The 19,170-nt window shown below is 47.2% G+C and overlaps 1 protein-coding gene across 6 annotated transcripts in view; it reads right to left on the bottom strand.

Annotated features, from left to right (window-relative positions):
- PLCB2 (phospholipase C beta 2) overlaps positions 1-19,170 on the bottom strand; it is a 63,303-nt gene that overhangs the window by 38,568 nt on the left and 5,565 nt on the right. For 4 of the 6 annotated variants that reach the window (XM_087739995.1, XM_087740001.1, XM_087740012.1 and 1 more), the window contains exons 1-3: positions 10,018-10,471; positions 5,910-5,987; positions 3,420-3,488 (exon numbers count right to left, since the gene is read on the bottom strand). In XM_087739995.1, coding sequence (XP_087596121.1) covers positions 3,420-3,488; positions 5,910-5,987; positions 10,018-10,101 — 231 coding nt within the window. In that variant the 5' untranslated portion in view covers positions 10,102-10,471. Of the gene's footprint in view, positions 1-3,419; positions 3,489-5,909; positions 5,988-10,017; positions 10,472-19,170 lie in introns of those variants that run through there. The other 2 variants (XM_087740034.1, XM_087740026.1) reach the window with 1 other exon arrangement.

Raw genomic sequence — 19,170 nt, 5'->3', positions numbered from 1 at the left:
AGTAAAACTTCCAGGACTGGACGGCACATCCCTCCCATGGTGCTCCCCGTGGTTCAATGGCCATTTCAGTGCCCACACAAGAGCTCCCATCCTCCCATAAGAGAAAGGTGGATAAGGAGCCAGCCTAGTGCATTTTACTACATGGTGTCATAGAAATGCCAGAGAATTCCCCGAAATAAAAAGGGGACTTATTTTAAATGGGTTTCTCTGAAATGCAGAATTCAAAAAGCGCTTGGGATTTTCACAGCAGAGGTTGTCATCAAGTGCAACACTTCTGCCTGTTGAGAATAATTAATAAGTCACTTGCTGCTTGACCTTTGTTTTTTTGTTTGTAAAAAATGAGCTGTAGCCAGTTCCCAGGACTGTAAAATACTGCCTCTGGCCTATGACAATGGCTAGAATACAACAGCTACACAGGTCAGACCACAGATCCATCCAGATGCCTGGGGAAAAGTATAAAAACAGGGCAAACGCAATGATACTTCCCTGACACATTGCTGCAGCTTCCACCAATTTTTGATTCAGCAGCTTCCTAAACCAGAGGCGTTTATCTTGTCTTTAATAACCCTCAAAGGGCATTTCCTTCTTATCCTGACTTTTTAAACTGGCGTACGTTTTCATGGCTTGTGCAGGACAGCATCCCACAGCACAGCGACACGAGGCGTGCAACAGCAGCACCTCCTTCTGCTTGTGCTGAACCTGCCTTTGGAAAATTCCACTTGATGCATAGCGCTCACACTGGAAGAAACACTGAGTAACTGCTTCATGCTCACCTTCTCCATTCATCTCCTGACTTTACAGCACTCCACAATGCTCCTCCACATCCCCCTCGTTCTTTTCTTTGTGCCGGACTACAGTCCCTGCCTACTCAGATCTCTTCCTACAGTAGCCATTTCATTCTTTTATTAATCTTGCTGCTCTTCTCTATCTTTTCCAGTTCTTTGTCTCCTTTGAGATCAGGACACCAGAAACGCACAGAAGCATGGGTACATTCAGGGTGTACGCAGTGGCACGATTTCCTAATTCCTTCCTTGTAATTCCTAACATACAACTTACTTTTTTGAGCAAATACTATTGAACGCTGAGTTGGTATTTTTACAGATTTCCCATACCCTCACGATCTTGTTTCTGAGTAGCTGTAGTCAACTCAGAGCCTGTTATTACAGAAGGTTAGGATCGGGGGTTTTTTTTCCTGTGTGCATTGCCTGATTTTTATCTGTACTAAATTTTATCACTTATTAGATCATCCAATCAATCAGCAATTCAAGGTCTTTCTACAAATCAGCCCTCACTTTATTACCCCAAATAACTTGGTACCGTTGGCAAACTTTGTCTTGTCTCTATACACCTCTTGCAGACCACATGCGAACACACAGTACATCACAGGCCCAAGCACTGATCTTTCTGGGAGTCTGCTGGTTCTCTCTCTCTCCTCTCAAGAGACCTTCTTCTTATTCCCCAGCAGTAATTTTCCCATGCAAAGATGTCCTCTCTTGTTCTGTTCTTTAAGAGCCTTTGCTTATGATGGGAATCACACAGGCCACTCTCCAATTTTATTGAAAAGATTTAGAGCTAACTATGGAACACAGCCACTGCTTCCCCCTCCTCTTTTGCTCTTTGCTACCCTGGTACTGCTCATGAATTTTCTCGTTCTTTTCACAAACTTCTTTGTGCTTTTATCAAAAATCTCTTTTAAAAGGCCAGTTTAGTTTGTCTCTGGATATGGAATGCGGTCATCCCAAAACTGCACTGTGAATTACTCTTAAAAAACTGGGGCTGGTCTTGTTTCCAGGGCAATTCCTTGTTTGTGAGTAGGGGCTCATTACAGAGAGATGCTGTTTGAGTAGAAATTCCTTCTGTCTGGAGGAAACTCTGCCACCGCGCTTGTGCCAGCATCTTTCTCCTGGTAGTCTCCAATCAGTCTTTCTTAACTAATTGCTAAAATCTAGGACATTTTTCTCCATCCTGGCTGCTGCCACCAGGAGGACATCCACCTATGGCCTCAGTACTTACACCATCAATTTATAATCTGTATCAAAGCTGAATTCATTTTGTCAACAGGTTATTCCTGAAGGTTTAACACCCTAGAAAATAGTACCTCATGCCTCTCTTTTAAGCTGGCCTTTTCCTTACTGCATTCTGTCTGGAGTGTAGCACCTAGCTCTACCAGCTCCAAATATTTTATTCTCTCAAATGAAAAAAAAAAACAACACCACTTCCGAGACCTTTTTTCCAAACATTATTCCCACAAAACAAGTTGCAGTCAAAGTTTTAGGCTTGTTGAAAACTCAAATTTGTTTCATTCTAATGAATTTCCAAGAAGAAACGCAGTTTCTCAGAAGGAATTAGGATTTTTAAGAACTGTGTAAGATGGGTACTGTTCTTGAGCTCTGCTGTGCTTTTAGCACCCACCTCATTACCGTCTTTTGAGCAACATCAGTCTCAGGGAGCTCTGACTAGACATTTTCAGAGCAGTATTAAGAAAACAGCCGTACTACTTACGCAAAAAGGCTGCTCGAGTCTCTCAGTATATATTGCAAAATCTTCCCCTTTTGCATTAGACTGAGAATCACCTATGTTACCATATGGAGCCATTATCTTCACTCCTTTGTTTCCTTTTCACATTCTAGCTTTACTTCAATTTCTGCTTGCCTTTTCCATACATGGAAAAGTTAAAAACAAACAAAACACAGACCCAGAAAAAAGTCCTAACGAGGACAACTTTGCTGCAGGAAGCTTAAATTGTAACTGAAACCAAGAACAAAGTCATAATCATGTGTTTCCCTTTGCCACCCTACAAGCAATTTAAAATTATTAAAGAAAAAGAAACACTAGTTTTTCTGAAACTACATTTTCTTCCTTTTAAAGGTGAAAAAAAAACCACCACACACTGCGTTGGAATCTTGCTGGAACTACAGGTTTGTAGCTGCCTTGACCCAGCCTGTGCATCTTTGCACAGGAGAGCAGTGCTGGGGATGCAGTACAGAAGCATCGCGCGTCTCCTGCAGGACTTCCCAGTGTAGCTCAGTGAACGTAAAGGCCAGGCCAAGGTTAAAGCTCGCCAGATGCATGGGGAGGGAGAACACAGCCGCTGCGCACAACAGAAAACGGCTGTTTTGGAAGGCACTTGGAAGGGGAACTGATGTTTTCCTAGCTTTCTGGCATATTCTTTCCAACAAGCTCATATACCATAGTCTGGACATGCCTTTCTTTTGGGGGCACAGAAGACCCCTAGGGCGGTCATGAACAACAGCAAAGATGGCTTTTCTATATTTACATAGTTGTGATGTAAGGAGACAAGGCCCTTTCCACCTTCCTGTAACAGAAAGCCAGAGTAAACTGCCCTGCGTATGCCAAAGCCCTAGGCAGCCTTGCCTTTCCCATATAAACAACTGGCAGCAATGAAGCTATGCACTCACCTTGGGGATTTTGGCAAACCGCCCTACTCGGGTATCTCGGATGCTGGTTATATCCAAAATTTCCATTTCCTACAACAGAATAAGGACAAGGAAGATGAAGGAAAGACAAAGGAGTAAGGAAAGAAATCCATTACAGAGCCCCTAGAAGCTGCAAAGGTGGTCTCCACCAGTGCCCTTCACTGGGGAGGAGCCCTCCCACCAGGGACGATGTGGGCAGGGAAACATCGGCTGCTGCTATGCCACGCTGGCAGGCTGGCTAGCGTGGGGGCAGCGGTGGTCTGCAGCACCATGCTCGTCAGGGCGAGGCCAGAGGCTTGGTGTGGATTCCCAAGAGAGAGAGTGCATGACATGCACACAGGTTTACATGGGGAAACTCCACCCCAGTCACAGTCCATGCGTCAATACAACCCACTAACATTCTCAGCCTGGTTTTTGCCTCCGCGCATTCAACATGGAGCAGCTGCGCTGGAAGGCAGGCAGGTCCACCTCTTCCCGGGTCACTCCCAGCAGATCTTCACCTAGTCTGTTCTGGAGCAATTCCCACGGAGGACATTCCACAACCTTCCCTAGGCAGCCCACTCCTCGTCCTCACTACTGGCTAGTTGTCATGTTTATTTTGTTTGTTCTTTTAATATCCAACCTGAATTTCCTTCCTCTGTTACTAATTTGTCTGCTCACCATGGATCTGGAGAACAAATTATACTTGTTGCAGCAGATAATATTATTTTCCAAGATCACAATAAGGAACAATGTGGATACCATGTCTTCTGGCTGTATCCCCATTTTATTGTCAAGCAGGATGGAAATTTTACTCCTAATCCCACTCCTGTCTGAATCCCTAGTGCAAAAGCGGTGCAGTTTTTCTTCCTTGCTGTTCATGACAAGCAGATCTTAAGAGGAGTCAGCCAGAGATTAATAAGCCACACGAACTCAACAGACAAACTATTCCCCAGACCACACCACGCTCTCTACCAGTCCATCTCTCGTCCCTGGTCGCTGTGCTTATGCCAGCCTGCACATGACCTCCACAAGCCTCCCCCAGCTCCCTCTGACAGCCAGCGTTTGCCCACCACCCTTCTCGCCAGCTTACACCGTCTGCAGATTCCCTCCAAGAATAAGGAAGATGCTTCCCCAAGGATGTAAAACAGGCTGCTGCTCCACTGTGGCTCTCAAATTTGTTTACAGTTTATTTTAGATGCTAATCAATGGCATTTTCCAAGAATATGAGGCCTTCCCTGTCTGGGTTTCCTCACGTCAACTATGCTTCCTTACCCCAGCCCCTTTCCCAGGTAATCAAATCCCTCATACCACTAACCCAGCAAAATATCTCACTTTTGATGGGTGACAATAGCTCCCCTTGCCCCATTTTGTGCACCTCCTCCAGTGCTACCACTTCTTCCTGCTGTCTGGCTGGCACCCTTACAGCAAAAATTCTACTGCCAGGAGCAGACCTTGAAAGGGGAATGAGAGTGACAGAGGCGGCTGAAAGGAGAGCACATCTTCTAGAGGGACGTGACAGTCCCCAACCTCGTGACATGGTGTTCTTGGAGGACACAGCTGTGTGGCAGTGCCTTGACCCCACTGGCACCGGAGCACAATCTTCTGAGAAGGCAGAGCTCACCAAAACACATCAGGTCTCTTGGCCAGGGCGCTGTGCAGGACTACTGTCTCTGTCTCTTTATCTACCATGCCTCTTCAGCATGTAGGTCACAAGGAGGAAGTAGAGCTGAACCACAGCTCTGCTCTGGAAAGCAGAAGTAAGCCCAGCCCTCCACCTCCAGTCAGCCAGATCTCTCCACCCCTCGTTGCTGCTCATCAGCAAGGAACTCAATTCTTCCCTGAACTTGTTGGCCCCCTCTCTCCTCCAGCAGCCAGCATCCTGTGCTTTACCTTCGGCAGTGTGCACACACCACCCTGGCCTGAGGGGAGCACAACTCACTCTCCAGACCTGATGTAGTCTCTACATCGCTACAGTCACTACTTTTCTCCTTCAAATCTCTAAAACACCAACAAGTCAGTTAATTACAACACAGGCTACACATAAGGTACACGTTTAGCTGGAGCTGCATACATTTAATTGCATACATCCAGCCATTTTCTTCCCAACTGCACCACTGCACTGGTTGGGACAATCCTTTAGCATGCTGGGTAAGAGGGGTATCAATACTACTGTTCTCTGTGAAGCCTTCTGAAGCACATTGAATGAAATTTGCAGGTATAAGATGCCAGCGTGACAAGCACAAAAAGGCCAGGCTCATCTCTCCGGCATGTTCGCAGCTTGAATTGCCTGCTCTTTTTTGGAACTCTGAAGGCAAATCTGCCATTGAATAAGCACGAGACTTCCAGGTCCTTTGTTGGGGGTTTCCTGCTAACTGGAATGAGTGTGGTAGTTTGCTCCCGAGTGCAGAACTTGAGCACCTATGGTGTTTTAATCTCACACAAACTTGAACTGGCTATTCAGAGACCAAGCTGTGAAGTCCTAGCACTTACCTTATTCTGATAGGTCCAGTATAAGTAAAAGCCCTTCGGATCCACTCGGAGAATCACAGGAGAAGCACTTGCTGTTTCCTGACAAAAAACAGAAGGAGGAAGGTTGGCACCTTACGTGACTTGGAGAACCCATCATGGGACATAAGGTTTCCAGTTCAAATATAGACCGAGTCAGGTGAATCATCCTCTGCGATTTATGGAAATGAACCAGATGATTTCAGTACATCTCCAGAGCAACAGTGTGAGACTATGGAAGCTGATCGCTACTGAAGCCTGGGTCTCACTTAACACTATTAGTTTAGCTAGAACAACTCTCTTGGAGCTTTCCATACAATGAATTAAAAGAAGAAAGTACCTGTAGAGGCAATTAACTGTCTCATTTGAACTGCCTTCCCTCCATGGCACCTACTTCGTTTTACGAGCTCCAGAAGGAGCCTGGGCCAAGTAGAGATAGCATTCATCCGTGGCATTTACTGCCTAGGTGCTCATGCTAGTTATCTGGGCTCGCCTTATAGAGAATGGGGCCTACTCAAGAAGAGTTCAAGGAGGGGTTCATCTAATACAACAGAGTCTGCTTTAGGCGGTGATTCTTAAACTCCATGGACCAGCTCTACACGGACTATAAAAAGAAGCAGCTATTTAAACACCCACACTACAGGCACAAAGGTAGATGAAATGACTGGGGGCTGATCCTGAACCCCATACAACAGGGGCACCCTCCAGATCAGACCCAAAGCACGTTCTGCGAGGGAGACACAGGCTGCTGTGCGGTTGTGTGCTTTGCCTCCAAGTAATTGCACTGCTTCTGCATTCTCAGTTAAGGGTAACTTCACAGACATTCTCAAGACAACATCCACTCCCATCTCACGTGCAAGCCTGCGCTAAGAGTTGAATTAGGGTGAGCTCTTTGGAGACAGAGATAAAGAACGCTTGGTGCCTCTGCTTGGGCCCCAGCCCATTTGCTCATTCAGTCTAGATGACTCCTGACTGCATTTGACCTCTGGTGCCACAGAAGATAGGATCCTAAGGCCTATCAGCCGTTTCTAGGAAGGCTTCAAATTCAATTCAGGAAGTCGAAACACCCAGCTACTGAGATGAAACCAGTAATGGAATTTGGAAGTTGTATTTGTCACTTGGCCTTGGGTTATTGAACTCATACTTCACTCCAGAGTGTATCTGTATTTCCAGGGACCTCCATTTCCAGATTCAGTATTCTTCATTACAGGAAACCGGCCATGCAGTGCATCGCATGTTCTCCTTTTACTCACTGCTGCCTTTCTCACACAGTACTAGGGACAATGCTGATCTGCATCATACCCATGTTCCCAGAGCTCTCGGTTAGCGCCCTGAACACATGGCCACAAGCCACGAAGAGCAGAATAGGCACTGTAGTGCTACTACTGAGTATTGTGCCACGTTTCTAGATTAACTATCTCCTACGAAGGAGCTTTCTTGAAAGCTAGCTGAGGCTGCAATAAGGACAGCTGACAGCTGGCCTCCTGATCAGGGACGTGGATGGCCATGGGGTGCAGGCAGACTTTCCTAAGGGGTGGCTCCTTGCAACAAAGGAGATGGTGAATTCCACAGAAGATGGCCTGGCAGCCAAACTGGCTGCTGCTCACACTGTGGAGTTTAACTCTTGGGCAGAAAGCAAGTGTTGTCTGGTAAAATCCCGTCATATGTAATCTTTCAAGGACAGAAAACATTTTTGCTTGTACTTAGAGGGCTAAGAGTCAGCATAGAGCCAAATCCGTATGTGTCTGCTCGGCTTACTACATTGTGCCCTACCTGAGGTTTTGAAAGGGTTCCCAAGCCAGTTCTTGAAATAAACTATCACCCATGTAGCAGGACTTAAGCTCCTTAGTCTGGTTGGCAGCCCCAGCTTGCTGGATGCCAAACAAAGCACAGCAGAGTTGTTCCTTACCCCAAGATGCTGTATCTAACTCAGCGGGACAGGTCAGAACAGTCCTGCCTGTCAGAGATCCTACTGTACCCGCCTCTAGAGAGGACATTACAAATGCTGGACAAGGTGTAGGCACTATAGAGAAAGTGTGGTTTTGCTTTCCTCAAGAAACTGTTGGGTACAGTGAAGGCTCCAGTCCAGCCCCAAGCTGTATGGGGATGTAAGGAGCCAATCTGATCTACCTTCATTCCTTTGCCTCAAATACTGTGGAAGGAGTTCAAAACTGTTACCAACAGCATGGCCAGGTCAGTTCAAAGACCGAGACAAAAAAACACAGGCCCACGGCCTCTGAAGGTCTGCTTTTATCCCGACCCTCCACGAGCAATCCTGCAGCCTGGAGCTCTTGCCATCACCCTGACCCTCCACGAACAACCCTGCAGCCTGCTTTAACTGTGGAGTGGGAAAGCACGATGAGACAGAGCAACATGACCAGAACAGCCCACTTGTGGAGAGGGCTTTCACTACTGTTGGAGGTCAAGTCTGTAAACTACTCAGTAGTTAGAGGCAACCTTTGAGGAACGTTTACAAAGCTGTAATCCTTAGGGAAAAATCCACACAGGACTTGAGCTCCCTAACTCCTATGGTTGCAGCAGCAAATAAACACTTGGTGGGTCTTGGAAGACGGACTTGACTCACCTTGGCTTTCAAGGGAGACTAACTATCCCAGGAATTCCCAGTGAAGCACTTAACAGCTTCAAGTTTTTGGGAAAGTGGTCCCCAAGGACTGAACACAAAGTCAGCAGCAAGTTGACTTAGACAAGTTTGGCTACTGTTATTCTTGGAAACCAAATCTCTGTTCAAATCCAAAGAAGCCACAAGAGCAGGCAGTGGCAGTGGCCCCACTAGAAAGAGAAGGAAGGCTGCACTTTCCACCGTACCCTGGTGTCATCCTCCTGTTTACGTACAACTAGCGGAATAACTGCCCAGTGATGTTCCAACCTGTATTCCTCAGCATCCATCCTTTCTGTCAGCTGTATATTACATTGCTTTCTCATTTCCCAGTGCCGCTGGACCACCCCTGCTTATGCTGCACACAAGCGATCTACCTCCCCCACGCACACTGCCTTGGGACTTAAAACTCTGTTCCAGCTTTACGCCCACAAAAGCACTAATCCCTCCTGCACTGCTGCTGGAGGCTCCTTCTAATGCCTCTCATTTGCAATACCACATCAAATGGTTCCCCCAGATCTTGGTGAATAATCATAACCTGGCCTGCCCCCCGTTTTATCAACATTCATGCTCGATAGCTGCCAATTCGTACTCCAGACAAAATGGACAGGCAGCTGCTGTCCCCTTGCTCAGGTATGTGGTTATTAGGGGGAATACTCTTTTGCCTTCTTAGAAAGTGAGGAGGGGGACTACTACTTCAAATTAACCTATCCTCTTCTGCTGTTCCACACTTTCTTCCCCCCACAATGAAAGGCAAACAGAGACTGCGAACCAGGTGTTTTGAAGATACAAGAGGACACAGAGTTGGAGAGAAGCAGCTTTTCGCGGCACCCTCCGAGGCTCCGGCACTGTTACAGCACAGGCCCCTTGCTGCTCGGCCGCTGCGCACTTGGTAGCTCAGAGGCCCGTAAGCTAGGCAGGCGTGGGAGGACATGGCTCACCCTCTGATCCACTCCAGCAACAGGGCCATAAGAGGAAGCAACTTGGAGCCCGATTTCCTCTCTATCTGCAACGCACAGAGTCCGCTCAGCTCTGGAGTGGATCCTACCCCTCACGCTCCTCCGCACATGTCCGAATGCAGCGTGTGCCTCTCGCCCCAAGGAGGCTCCCAGCAGGGACTGCCTTCCTGAGGGCTGGTTCGCAAAGGGAGGCAGGACCCTGGGGTCCCACACCAGAGCAGCTGCGCACACAGACCCAGGGGCACGCTCCATTTACTTCCATCCTCCACAGTAACAAGAGGTGCAGAAGCCACATCGCCAACCCCTAACACATATGCCCTTTGTTTTTAGCCCTCAGCTCTCCTGTTCTCCTCAGTTCAGTGTCCCTACCCAGACATCACTGCTCTCAGGTACGACACACAGCATCCCACCCCCCCCGAATACACGCTCCCAGCCTGCCCACAAACCCTGACCAAAGCACGGTAGCTGCCCCATCACCACGCATACAATCTAGCAAAGCAAAAACCCCAGTACTCACATCGTCCCATTTGATGAAGCGCTCACCCTTGGACAGATACTCCTTCACCTCCAGGGGCTGCAGGACAGGGGTAAGCATGGACATTCTGTCCCGCAGATGTGCTCCTCAGCTACCAGAAGCAATAGCAGCCGCACAGTTTGCTCCTCCTTGGCCCCCTCTCCTCTATCTCTGCCTCTCACATGGCAGGCACTCTGCCATTGCCACTGTTGGCACCAGAAAGCAAACAGCCTCTTATATCCCAGCCAAATTTAGGAGGGGCAGGGGCAGGCAGGCGAGGACCGATGAATCTGCATTGTAAATCAACAGCTCTCCAAGCAAGCACGCGGCGCTCAGCCCAAGGTCACCTAGAGGAAAGCTTGCGATGGGTTGAGATGCCCGCATGGGCAGTCACGCACGCACACCGTCTCTCCAGGAGGGACCTACTCCTCGGAGTTGCACTTGTGAAGCGCACGGTTCGTAGCGCTTCCGCAACTGAACTTCCTTAAATTTCTCTTTGACGAAGTGCAGGCATTGCCAGCCGACGCTCAAACTATTTCAGCAGATGTAGTTACAGAACAGCTCAGGCTTTGGCTACAAGCAGACTGCCCCCTTCATGCGACGGGCCAAATATCACATAAAAGAAACCTATTCTTTGCTCTCTATGGACTCCATTTCTGGGGCCACTTGCTGCACTGTCCAGTCTTTAACATTTTTCCTCTCTCTTATGGGTTCCTTCTGAATGTCAACCGGAAAAGTGAGACAGACCAGCAGAGCAGATGGAAATTCCACAGACAGATGAAATAAAACATTCACAAGAGTCCCTAGGAATCACAATATTCTCCAGATCCACTTGGGTCTACTGCAGATACTGTGGGAACTCAGAATGGGAGAGATGTGTAAGGTGGGGATAATAACGATGAAGCTGCAGGGAAGTGACAGAAAGCAGAACAGAAGATTAATGGCAAACAGGGCAAAACCGAGTCCCTGCTCCTGACCTTGGAACAAAGGAATTATGTGCGGACAGCAGAGGAGAAAAGGAGCCGATGATGGCAGATGTGCACTGGCTAACCAGGAGAGGGGCTTGTGGAAAGGATTGACATGGGCAAGGTTAATTTTAGTCAAAAAGGCAGAGCTCCACAACTAATTAGAAGTGGAGATAACCACGCTACACTTGCTGTAATAGGATTCCCAGCCACACGGTGGGATTTCATCCTTGTTGCTCCTATGAAAGTCAAGGTGTGGCACTTGCCATTGCTCAAGAGGGACAAGATACTGTCAGAAGTAGTGCAGAGGCTGAGAAGGGTGGACAAAAACTCCCACTGTGCAACGGGAGCCAGCTGCATAGTTTTATTGCTCCTTTCCCACCCCTGATTTACCCAGTTTGATAAGGCCAGCACTTTAAAGCAGACCAGACAGCCGGAGGAAGGCTGACGGAAGGAATCCTAAGGGCATTCTCAATGCTAGTGGCATGAGGCAGGAGAGATTAAGTGGACCTGTAGGAAGTGGTCTAGCTGTAAAAAAGCAAAGATGGCAGCAATTCTCAGAGGTGCCTGCTGCAGAAACAGAGAACCCTGAGCAAACCTAACATCCTTTGTACATTTCTTTCAAGGGTTTATCTGCTTGACAAACTGGGAATAAGAGAGCTTCTACATTTCCAGCTACCATCGAGTTTTCCACATTTACTAATATATTTTGCAAGGCACTGTACTTTCCAAGAAATAGCTACCCAAGCTGAAGCTGTTAGCTCCATTTTTTAGGGCAGCACACTGAGGTGGCTTACCCATAGCGGTGGTTGCTCGGTGTCAGGGCTGAGACTAGGGGGACAGGAATCCATTGCCTCCGGTCTCATAACCAAGCCACACGCGTTGTATTAAGCTTCCTTTGCATGTGTGTCAAAGTGACATGTGCTTCTCAGGCAGCCAGCTGACAGAGCACTGGGGTACTCCAGGCCCAGCCAAGCCAGCATCGCCAGGACCCCCCCACTCGGAGAACTCTCTTACTCCCAAGCAGCAAAGCAGCAGATGACAGTGTCTGCCCAGATCTCAAAGGCTGAGCTGGAAGTGCACAGGGACGTCAGCAACAGCCTGGGACTTGGCATAAATGCCAGTGAAACGCCAGACACTGCTGGGCGTGCTTTGTTCTCTGCGTTCTTGTAAGCAGCTTAGGAACAGACCCTGAGGCCTAGGTAGGTACAGAGAAAGGCCACGGGAGCACAGGAGGCTGCAGTGAGGAATGAAAGTTTTCTCTACCCTCACCTGATCCCTTCTGCAAGGCCAGAGCAGTTTCAGGGCTGCTTAACTTTCACTTAGGGAGCAGCTGTGAAAAGGATAAAGAGCATTGATCTTGCTCAGAAGCGCTGCAGTCCTCCCATCTTCTGCGACACAGAAAGCACTAAAGGAAGGCCTTGGAGGTCACAGCTGTGAAGAAGTGAAAGGTGGGATGAGCTTTGCCACCTGGTACTGCCAAGAGCTGAGGGACTGCAGGTAAGATCAGACAGTCACAGCTACTGGTTCCAGTGGCCCGTCTGGTATTTACCACAGTTATCGTAACTTTGTGAACCATGTCTGCTTCCTGCCAGAACCAGGGGCCCACGGAAAGGCTGCTTCTGTCCTGCATTCTCTCAGACCTGGATATTCAACAGCTTTCTCTGTCTCATCAACAAACCTAAAGTAAGCAAGAATCCTGCCACAGCTTTACTTGCTTGTCACTCAAGGTCAGCTTTCCCTGAGGGATAAAAAAATAAATCAAAAAAAACCCCAAACAACAACAACATGAAGAGCAGCGACCAAGGTAGCGGCTGTCCTGTGAGGCTGCATGGTGCTGCACAACATGAACTGCCAAGATCCCCGCTTGCATAAAAATGGGCACAAAAGCTGAAGCTCACTTCCTTTTGCATAACCCAGCCTCCTTATCTTTCATTTCACACTCCTTGCTCTATGTGGGAGCTTCTGTCCCCTGCACGAAGAGATGGCTGATGGAACAGCGATAGAATAAAGCAACAGTCCTGCCCTCTGCTGAAAGCTCTGATATGGGAGCAGGCAGAAGCAGCAGCACCCTGAGCAGCATTTACTCCAACTGCCCTTCATTTTCTTTCTCCTGCCAGGCCCGTCACCCAGTGTATACTCAGCCTATATCCCCTCTGTTCAGGGCCCCGTGCCCCCTTCGCTTTCAGCCCTTACCTTCACCACTGTGCAGCCCACCACCCACTACCAGAGTTTTGATAGGCAAAAGTTTCCCCCCTTTTCTTCTTTTTTTTCTCCTGGAGACTCTTCTGTATCTCCCTGGCCTACCTATTCAGCAGGCTCTACCTCCCACAAAGTGCACGCAGAAGCAAGGTAGTCAGCATTGCCCTTCAGAGATTTTACAAGATAGGGTCTGTAGAGAGTGATTTAAGCCATGCTGTCTATTAACCACCTTGACCGGATGGCGGCCGAGTTCCAGCAAATTATTTCATAACCTCAACCCCAACCTACTCCTAGCATACACAAAATCTGTAAGAAATCTCTTCCAGCATTGTTCCATTGTAATTCTACTTTGCAATGTGTAACACTGTCCTCTAGTGAACAGCCATGATATTGCACACACCGCCTTTAGCATCGCCTTCGAACACCAGTAAAATTCTCAGCTAAGCAAAGCTGAGTTCCTCCTGCTGCTCCTTTTTCTATTCTGCCCTCTGAGCCCTGGGAATTCTGAAAGGATTAATGACACCATTAGGACCACAAAGGCCAATATTTTCTCACCACCCCTGGAGAAGAGAACTGCTGAGCGTGTGTGCCAGGGCATATTTTGTGTCCTACTTTGAGCCCAAACCACAAAGGCCAAGGATTCATGACAGCTCTCAGCTGACAGCATGACTCTTCAACTTGATCTGCAAAAGTCAGAGGGCAGTGGACTATGGCACAGAAAGACAAGTGGCCACAGACGCCACAATACCATAAAAGCAGTGGGTCTTGTGTAAAAAAGCCAAAAAACAATCTGCCCAGCCACCAAGACATTGTTAGGTCCATAGTTAACTGTTCCCTGGGCAGGAATACGCAGGAGTATGGTATGCTTACAGCACTCCGATGCCTTTCTGCATATTTCCAAATTGCACAGCTGAGTGATGCAAGCAGGCTCACACACTATTTAAACATCCTACACGTTACTGCAGTGCAAAAAATAATCGCTGCACAGGGATGACTGAACCATGCAATTCCTAATTTCTAGCAAAAGAAGGAAACTTCCCAAGACAGGTCATTACCAGAGAGGACGGAGAGCTGCAGCACACCAGACAGAATGTGCCTGTCTCATGTAACCTACAGTAACAGAGCAGCAAGAACAGGAAAGCGAGTTCTACCAAATCTGGAGGTGAATCCATCTAATTGCTCCACTTCATTTACCTGCCGTATAAAATACTGACCTGGAAATCAGGATACTGGGGGACAAAGCCCCGTTTTGCTCTTGACCTCATCAACTTTTTCTTCCTACCCTACCAGCCCAACTTACTTCAACTGCAAGCTGCCTCTTTCTGGGGATGTATTTGCTGCCTGCCACAGCAGATCCCCAATCCCTATTGAGACCTTAGTATCGCTGTAATACTTCTGTCATATTCACATCCTCATTGCTTCTGTTTTTCACAGTCTATCAGTTCTACAATCCGGACTTTACTCACTCTACTTTCCCTTGGTTCAGCATAATCTTTTCCACTTGTGAGAAGATCAGATCCCAAAGCACATTTTACAAGTGCAATCTCCTATGGAAGGTCCAAAGCCGCAAACCCAGCTGCCACAGTAACTGCATCTGTCCACGCGAGTCAAGTCCACACCACCACAGTCCCCTTGGGCAGGTCACAGAGAACAAGACTTTATTTCAGCTGCAGCTCAGGGGGCTTTGTAGAGCAAGGCAACTTCTTAAACTGACATGCCAGGGAGATAGTACCTGGGGCAAGACACAAACCTAACAGCTTTAGGAATGGGAGAAATTACCTATTTAAGGTCAACATGCTCATTCTCACTTGAGACATATTATTGTTCCCAAAGCATCAGTCTTCATTGTGAAATAAAGAATGAAGAGTGCGCTCTCTGATACACAACAGCTTCTGCTCAAAGCATTCAGGGTGTAGGAAAAACCAAGATCCACCCGAAAGAGGCACACTTCTTGCCCCATCCAGACAAGAGCCCAACCAAGAGCCTGGGTGCAGGCTCAGGTACTGAGCATGCTTTGACTTCAGAGAGCTCTGAGGCAGCCTCTTAATACAGGATTTCCAGGGTAAGGTAGCAGATTAGTCCAGCCTTCAGGGCAGGATTGAATCCATGCTTCCCTGAGAGCAGGCATGTCCACATGTGCGGGTCCAGAAGGACGAGAGCTCTTTGGCTAAGCAAAGGATACCAGCTTGGTTCCAGCATCAAGCTACGGCAGGTAACGTGGCCTTCAGCCCACAGCTGGCTTTTTGTCAGCACAAATGCACCATATTTTCTATGTGGATTTAGACTCCTGTGTCCGTATACGTAAGCCCCAATGCACTGACTTTGAAAGGCAAAGCATCCCAATGAATCCCATTCAAGAGACAGAGGCTCCCATTCCAGACTACCCCCTGGTGCAGCACTATTCAGAGTCAGGAACGAAAGAACAATTAAAAAAAGGTTATCAACCTTCTTTGCGCTGCCCCTACCAGCTGATTCCAAGTTCGAGCAGCCTCAGACTGCTACCCAAGAACCACTCTGCCTACTCAGCTAACGGAGCTGAACAGGTTTCAGCCACAGCCTTCCCTGGCCCTTCCATAAACTTCAGTTCTCCACGTGCTAGACCAAAAAATCTGCTTTAGTAACCTTCCAGTATTGCCCTCCTCACTGCAAAGGCCTTTGCACACTATATCCCAAACTCTTCCCCTCCTTGAGGTGAAATACACTTGTGAAGCGATGACATATGAATCTATATTCAGGAAAGAATGCATTTTCCATCAGAGGCTGCAAAGAAGAGTCAGGTAGGGGTCTGTAGGTAGGTCTGCAGCCTCCACTGTTTTAAGTGAATAGTGCAAAATCAAAGATTTACCAGCTTTTCAGGCTAAGGACCACTTTCGGCCCCCACAAGTTTCTCACTAACCTCCACCTAGATCATTGAAGCTATTAAAAAAAAAAATCTCAAGAGGCACAATGGCTCCACAGCCCATGGAAGCCATCAAATGAAGCTGATTTACACCAGCTGATATCCTCAGCAGCTGTAAAACAAAGCTCAAGGGGCAAGACCTCATCCAGGCACTGTCCTTTGATAATCACCTGTGGATGGGACAAGGGGTTTACATCAGATCCTAAAGAGATGATGAAACCTGGTTTTGTTCACTTTGCAGAGAGGTGTGCTCTCTTGACACACCACTGCTGCCCGCAACACTGCTGTGTACACAGGCAAGGTACGGACTCAGCCCCGTGCCATTAACACACATGAATATGCACACGTGGCGTGGCCATCGCTTCCTTCCATTGCTGCTCTCCAAGAGACTCATCTCCCTGCCTTACGGGGAAACGCCCTTTTTACCTCCTTTATTGTTATTTGTACTTTTTTACATAGTTTTTCTAGCCCTGATGAGTGCAATCAGTGCAGTATATTTTAAATCATCTCCTGTCTTTCTAATGTCAAAATTAGATCTTGAAAATGATTTTTTATTTCATCACATTATCAAACAGGGAACAAACAACAGGCAAACACACAAAATGACTGCAGGTTTCTTGGAAAAGAACTTTCTAGGAAACATTTAACACTGTGTGCAACTCCAGCCACGCTTTCTTTGGAACAGTCAGATAAACACGGGAACAGGAAAAAGCAGCCAATGGAATGGAAATCGCTATCAGAGCATAAGGAAGGTCTCTTACTAGGTCATTCTGGGGCATCCAGGGGGTACAAATGGCCAAAGGCAGTAGCATGTTCATGAGCTACGCTGACAAAGACAAGGCCGAATGTCCTGGTGGGAACACTGAAGGCTCAAGAAGGTGTATCAGAGGAGGCTTCTGTCTAACGAGGCATGTTCACAGAAAGCAGCACAGCTTCCCAGAGATAACCACCAGCTCTGACACATGCCACCTTGTTGGTACTTGCAGCACACACAACTGGGTTAGATGTCAGGTTTGATTCCACTCTGCAGTTCACAATTTGTGGTCTTTAAGGTCCCGGTAAACAAGCTGCAGCTGGTCCCCAGGCTTTCATCACCTCCACAGTATTTTTCAGCTGGCAACGATGCATGCACCATGGTCCACAGAAAACTGAGGAATACTACTGTTACATAAACCAAAACCATTTGGACACCTCTGCTGGGAATGTATACATCTGGAAGAGTGGGTGATTACCAAACTACTGGATCTGGAAGAAATATTTTCCTGAGCAGAATGGCCAGTGGCTTGTAATACAAGATTTATCTTAAGACAACACAGCATTAATAAGGAATCCCACTTAGGCTCATAGCCAACAAATCTCCCCCCTTTTCACAGGTGTACAACATAGCAGGACTGAATTTTCTGCTGACATTTTCCATGCTTTCTGCTCCTGGAAGCATCAGAACAGCCTCTCTGAGGACTTTACAGCCTCATTTCCAGTCATAGCCTGAACCAGGATGGCAGAAGTGTGAAAGCAGTAAGATGTAACAAGAAATAATCAGCTCCAGCAGAACTGGGAGAGGTTTCAGGCTACTATTTTAATTCAGTTAAATAACCCTCCCTTGCACAGGTTTATCAACATGAGTCCAGCACATTTTCCTTACTCAGCTACCAAAGCCAAGCACACAGAAATTGAGAAAGTCAGCTGCTTTTGATTTTTTTTCCTGCAAGGAAAAACTACTGTGAGATCAGGGAACATTATCACATTCAAAGCTACATTATTTTAACTAGGGTGAAAACCCATGTTGGCCTCGTATATGAAATAATCTATTTAGATCTTTAAAGCAGTTAAAACGTCATATTGCCTTAATGTAACTCAGCGAGGACCCAAACTTAAGCTAAGTCAAGCTAACTTTGAAGAATGGACAAGTTGTTTGGTTTAACCAAGAGCTTGGCTGCATTAAGAGCTGACCCCAAAGAGGGCTGGAGCAATCATACACAAATGAACTACAAAAGCTCTCTTCTCCATCCTGAAAAAAAACCCCCAACTATCACCAACTGAAACAGAAGTAACCCAGGCTAAACCAGGATCACTTCAGCTTCAGGGCTGCATCACGAGATTGTGGATAAGGCTTTCCAAGAAAATCCTGTTCCAGTGCTTGCAGGGGCAATCACAAGTTGGTGCAAGTCTGAATAAAGTGTTGTCATTCTGCAAACATCATAGGTTGTGTTTTCAGACAAGCTATGTCAGTGCTCTCCCACACATACATGTGAGCAAATACTATATATATGTATATCTGTGTGCATCAGGGAGAAGCACAACTCACACACATTCATTCTCCACACAAAGGTGGGTGAATTCAGCTTCTTCAGACCATGAAAACCAGAGGCAAAGACGCACAGTCAGATTACATGGCCATTAATTATCTCTGTCCTATTGCTTGAACAGTGGTGGTTATTTTCAAAATACAGCCCTCAGAACTGTGTTCAGATGGTAAGTGTGTGTGGGTGTGTGTACATGCACATTTCCTCCTTGCAAAATGAACAATGAAGCACTGATTTTTGGCTCTAGATTCCTGCACAGAGACTGTGTTTAGAGTCACAGGCACAGACAGCACAGGTTCACACCCAAAGAGAAACTTCTTTTATTTAAAAAACTCCAACATTCACCCTCTTGAAGTCCCACACTTAGTGAAATGAGGGCAACTTTCCTCTCCACAAACTGATGCATGAAACCTACAGCTCAGAGCACTGGGAACCCCTGGGACTAGAGCTTCACGTCCCAGCAAATGGCGAGGTTTCTTATTTCAGTGAATGCCCAGGGCCCTGTCAAGCCACCCTTGTCAGCCTGTTCTCAGTTTCAGAAATGTGTCATGGAAACAACATGAATTGTCTCTGGCCTGTTATCTGGGAGAACTCCCTGCCTCCCGAAAGCTGACAAGACCTGTCTCTACTCAACAGTACACCAAACCTCAAAGCGCACCAAATAAAAGCAGAGCTTCCGAAACGTTGTGAACACCTCTGCTATAAAGCTAGCCACATGCCTCTCCCCGCTCCAGAGTTTGAACCATCATCTACTTAGAGAAGTTTCTAAACATTATAAACAAAGCAA

The sequence above is a fragment of the Nipponia nippon genome, unplaced genomic scaffold, assembly GCF_047370975.1.
Source record: "Nipponia nippon isolate SJK-2023a ecotype South Korea unplaced genomic scaffold, ASM4737097v1 scaffold_10, whole genome shotgun sequence".
In the NCBI taxonomy this organism is placed as follows: domain Eukaryota; kingdom Metazoa; phylum Chordata; class Aves; order Pelecaniformes; family Threskiornithidae; genus Nipponia; species Nipponia nippon.
This window is presented reverse-complemented; position numbering and strand designations above follow the sequence as displayed.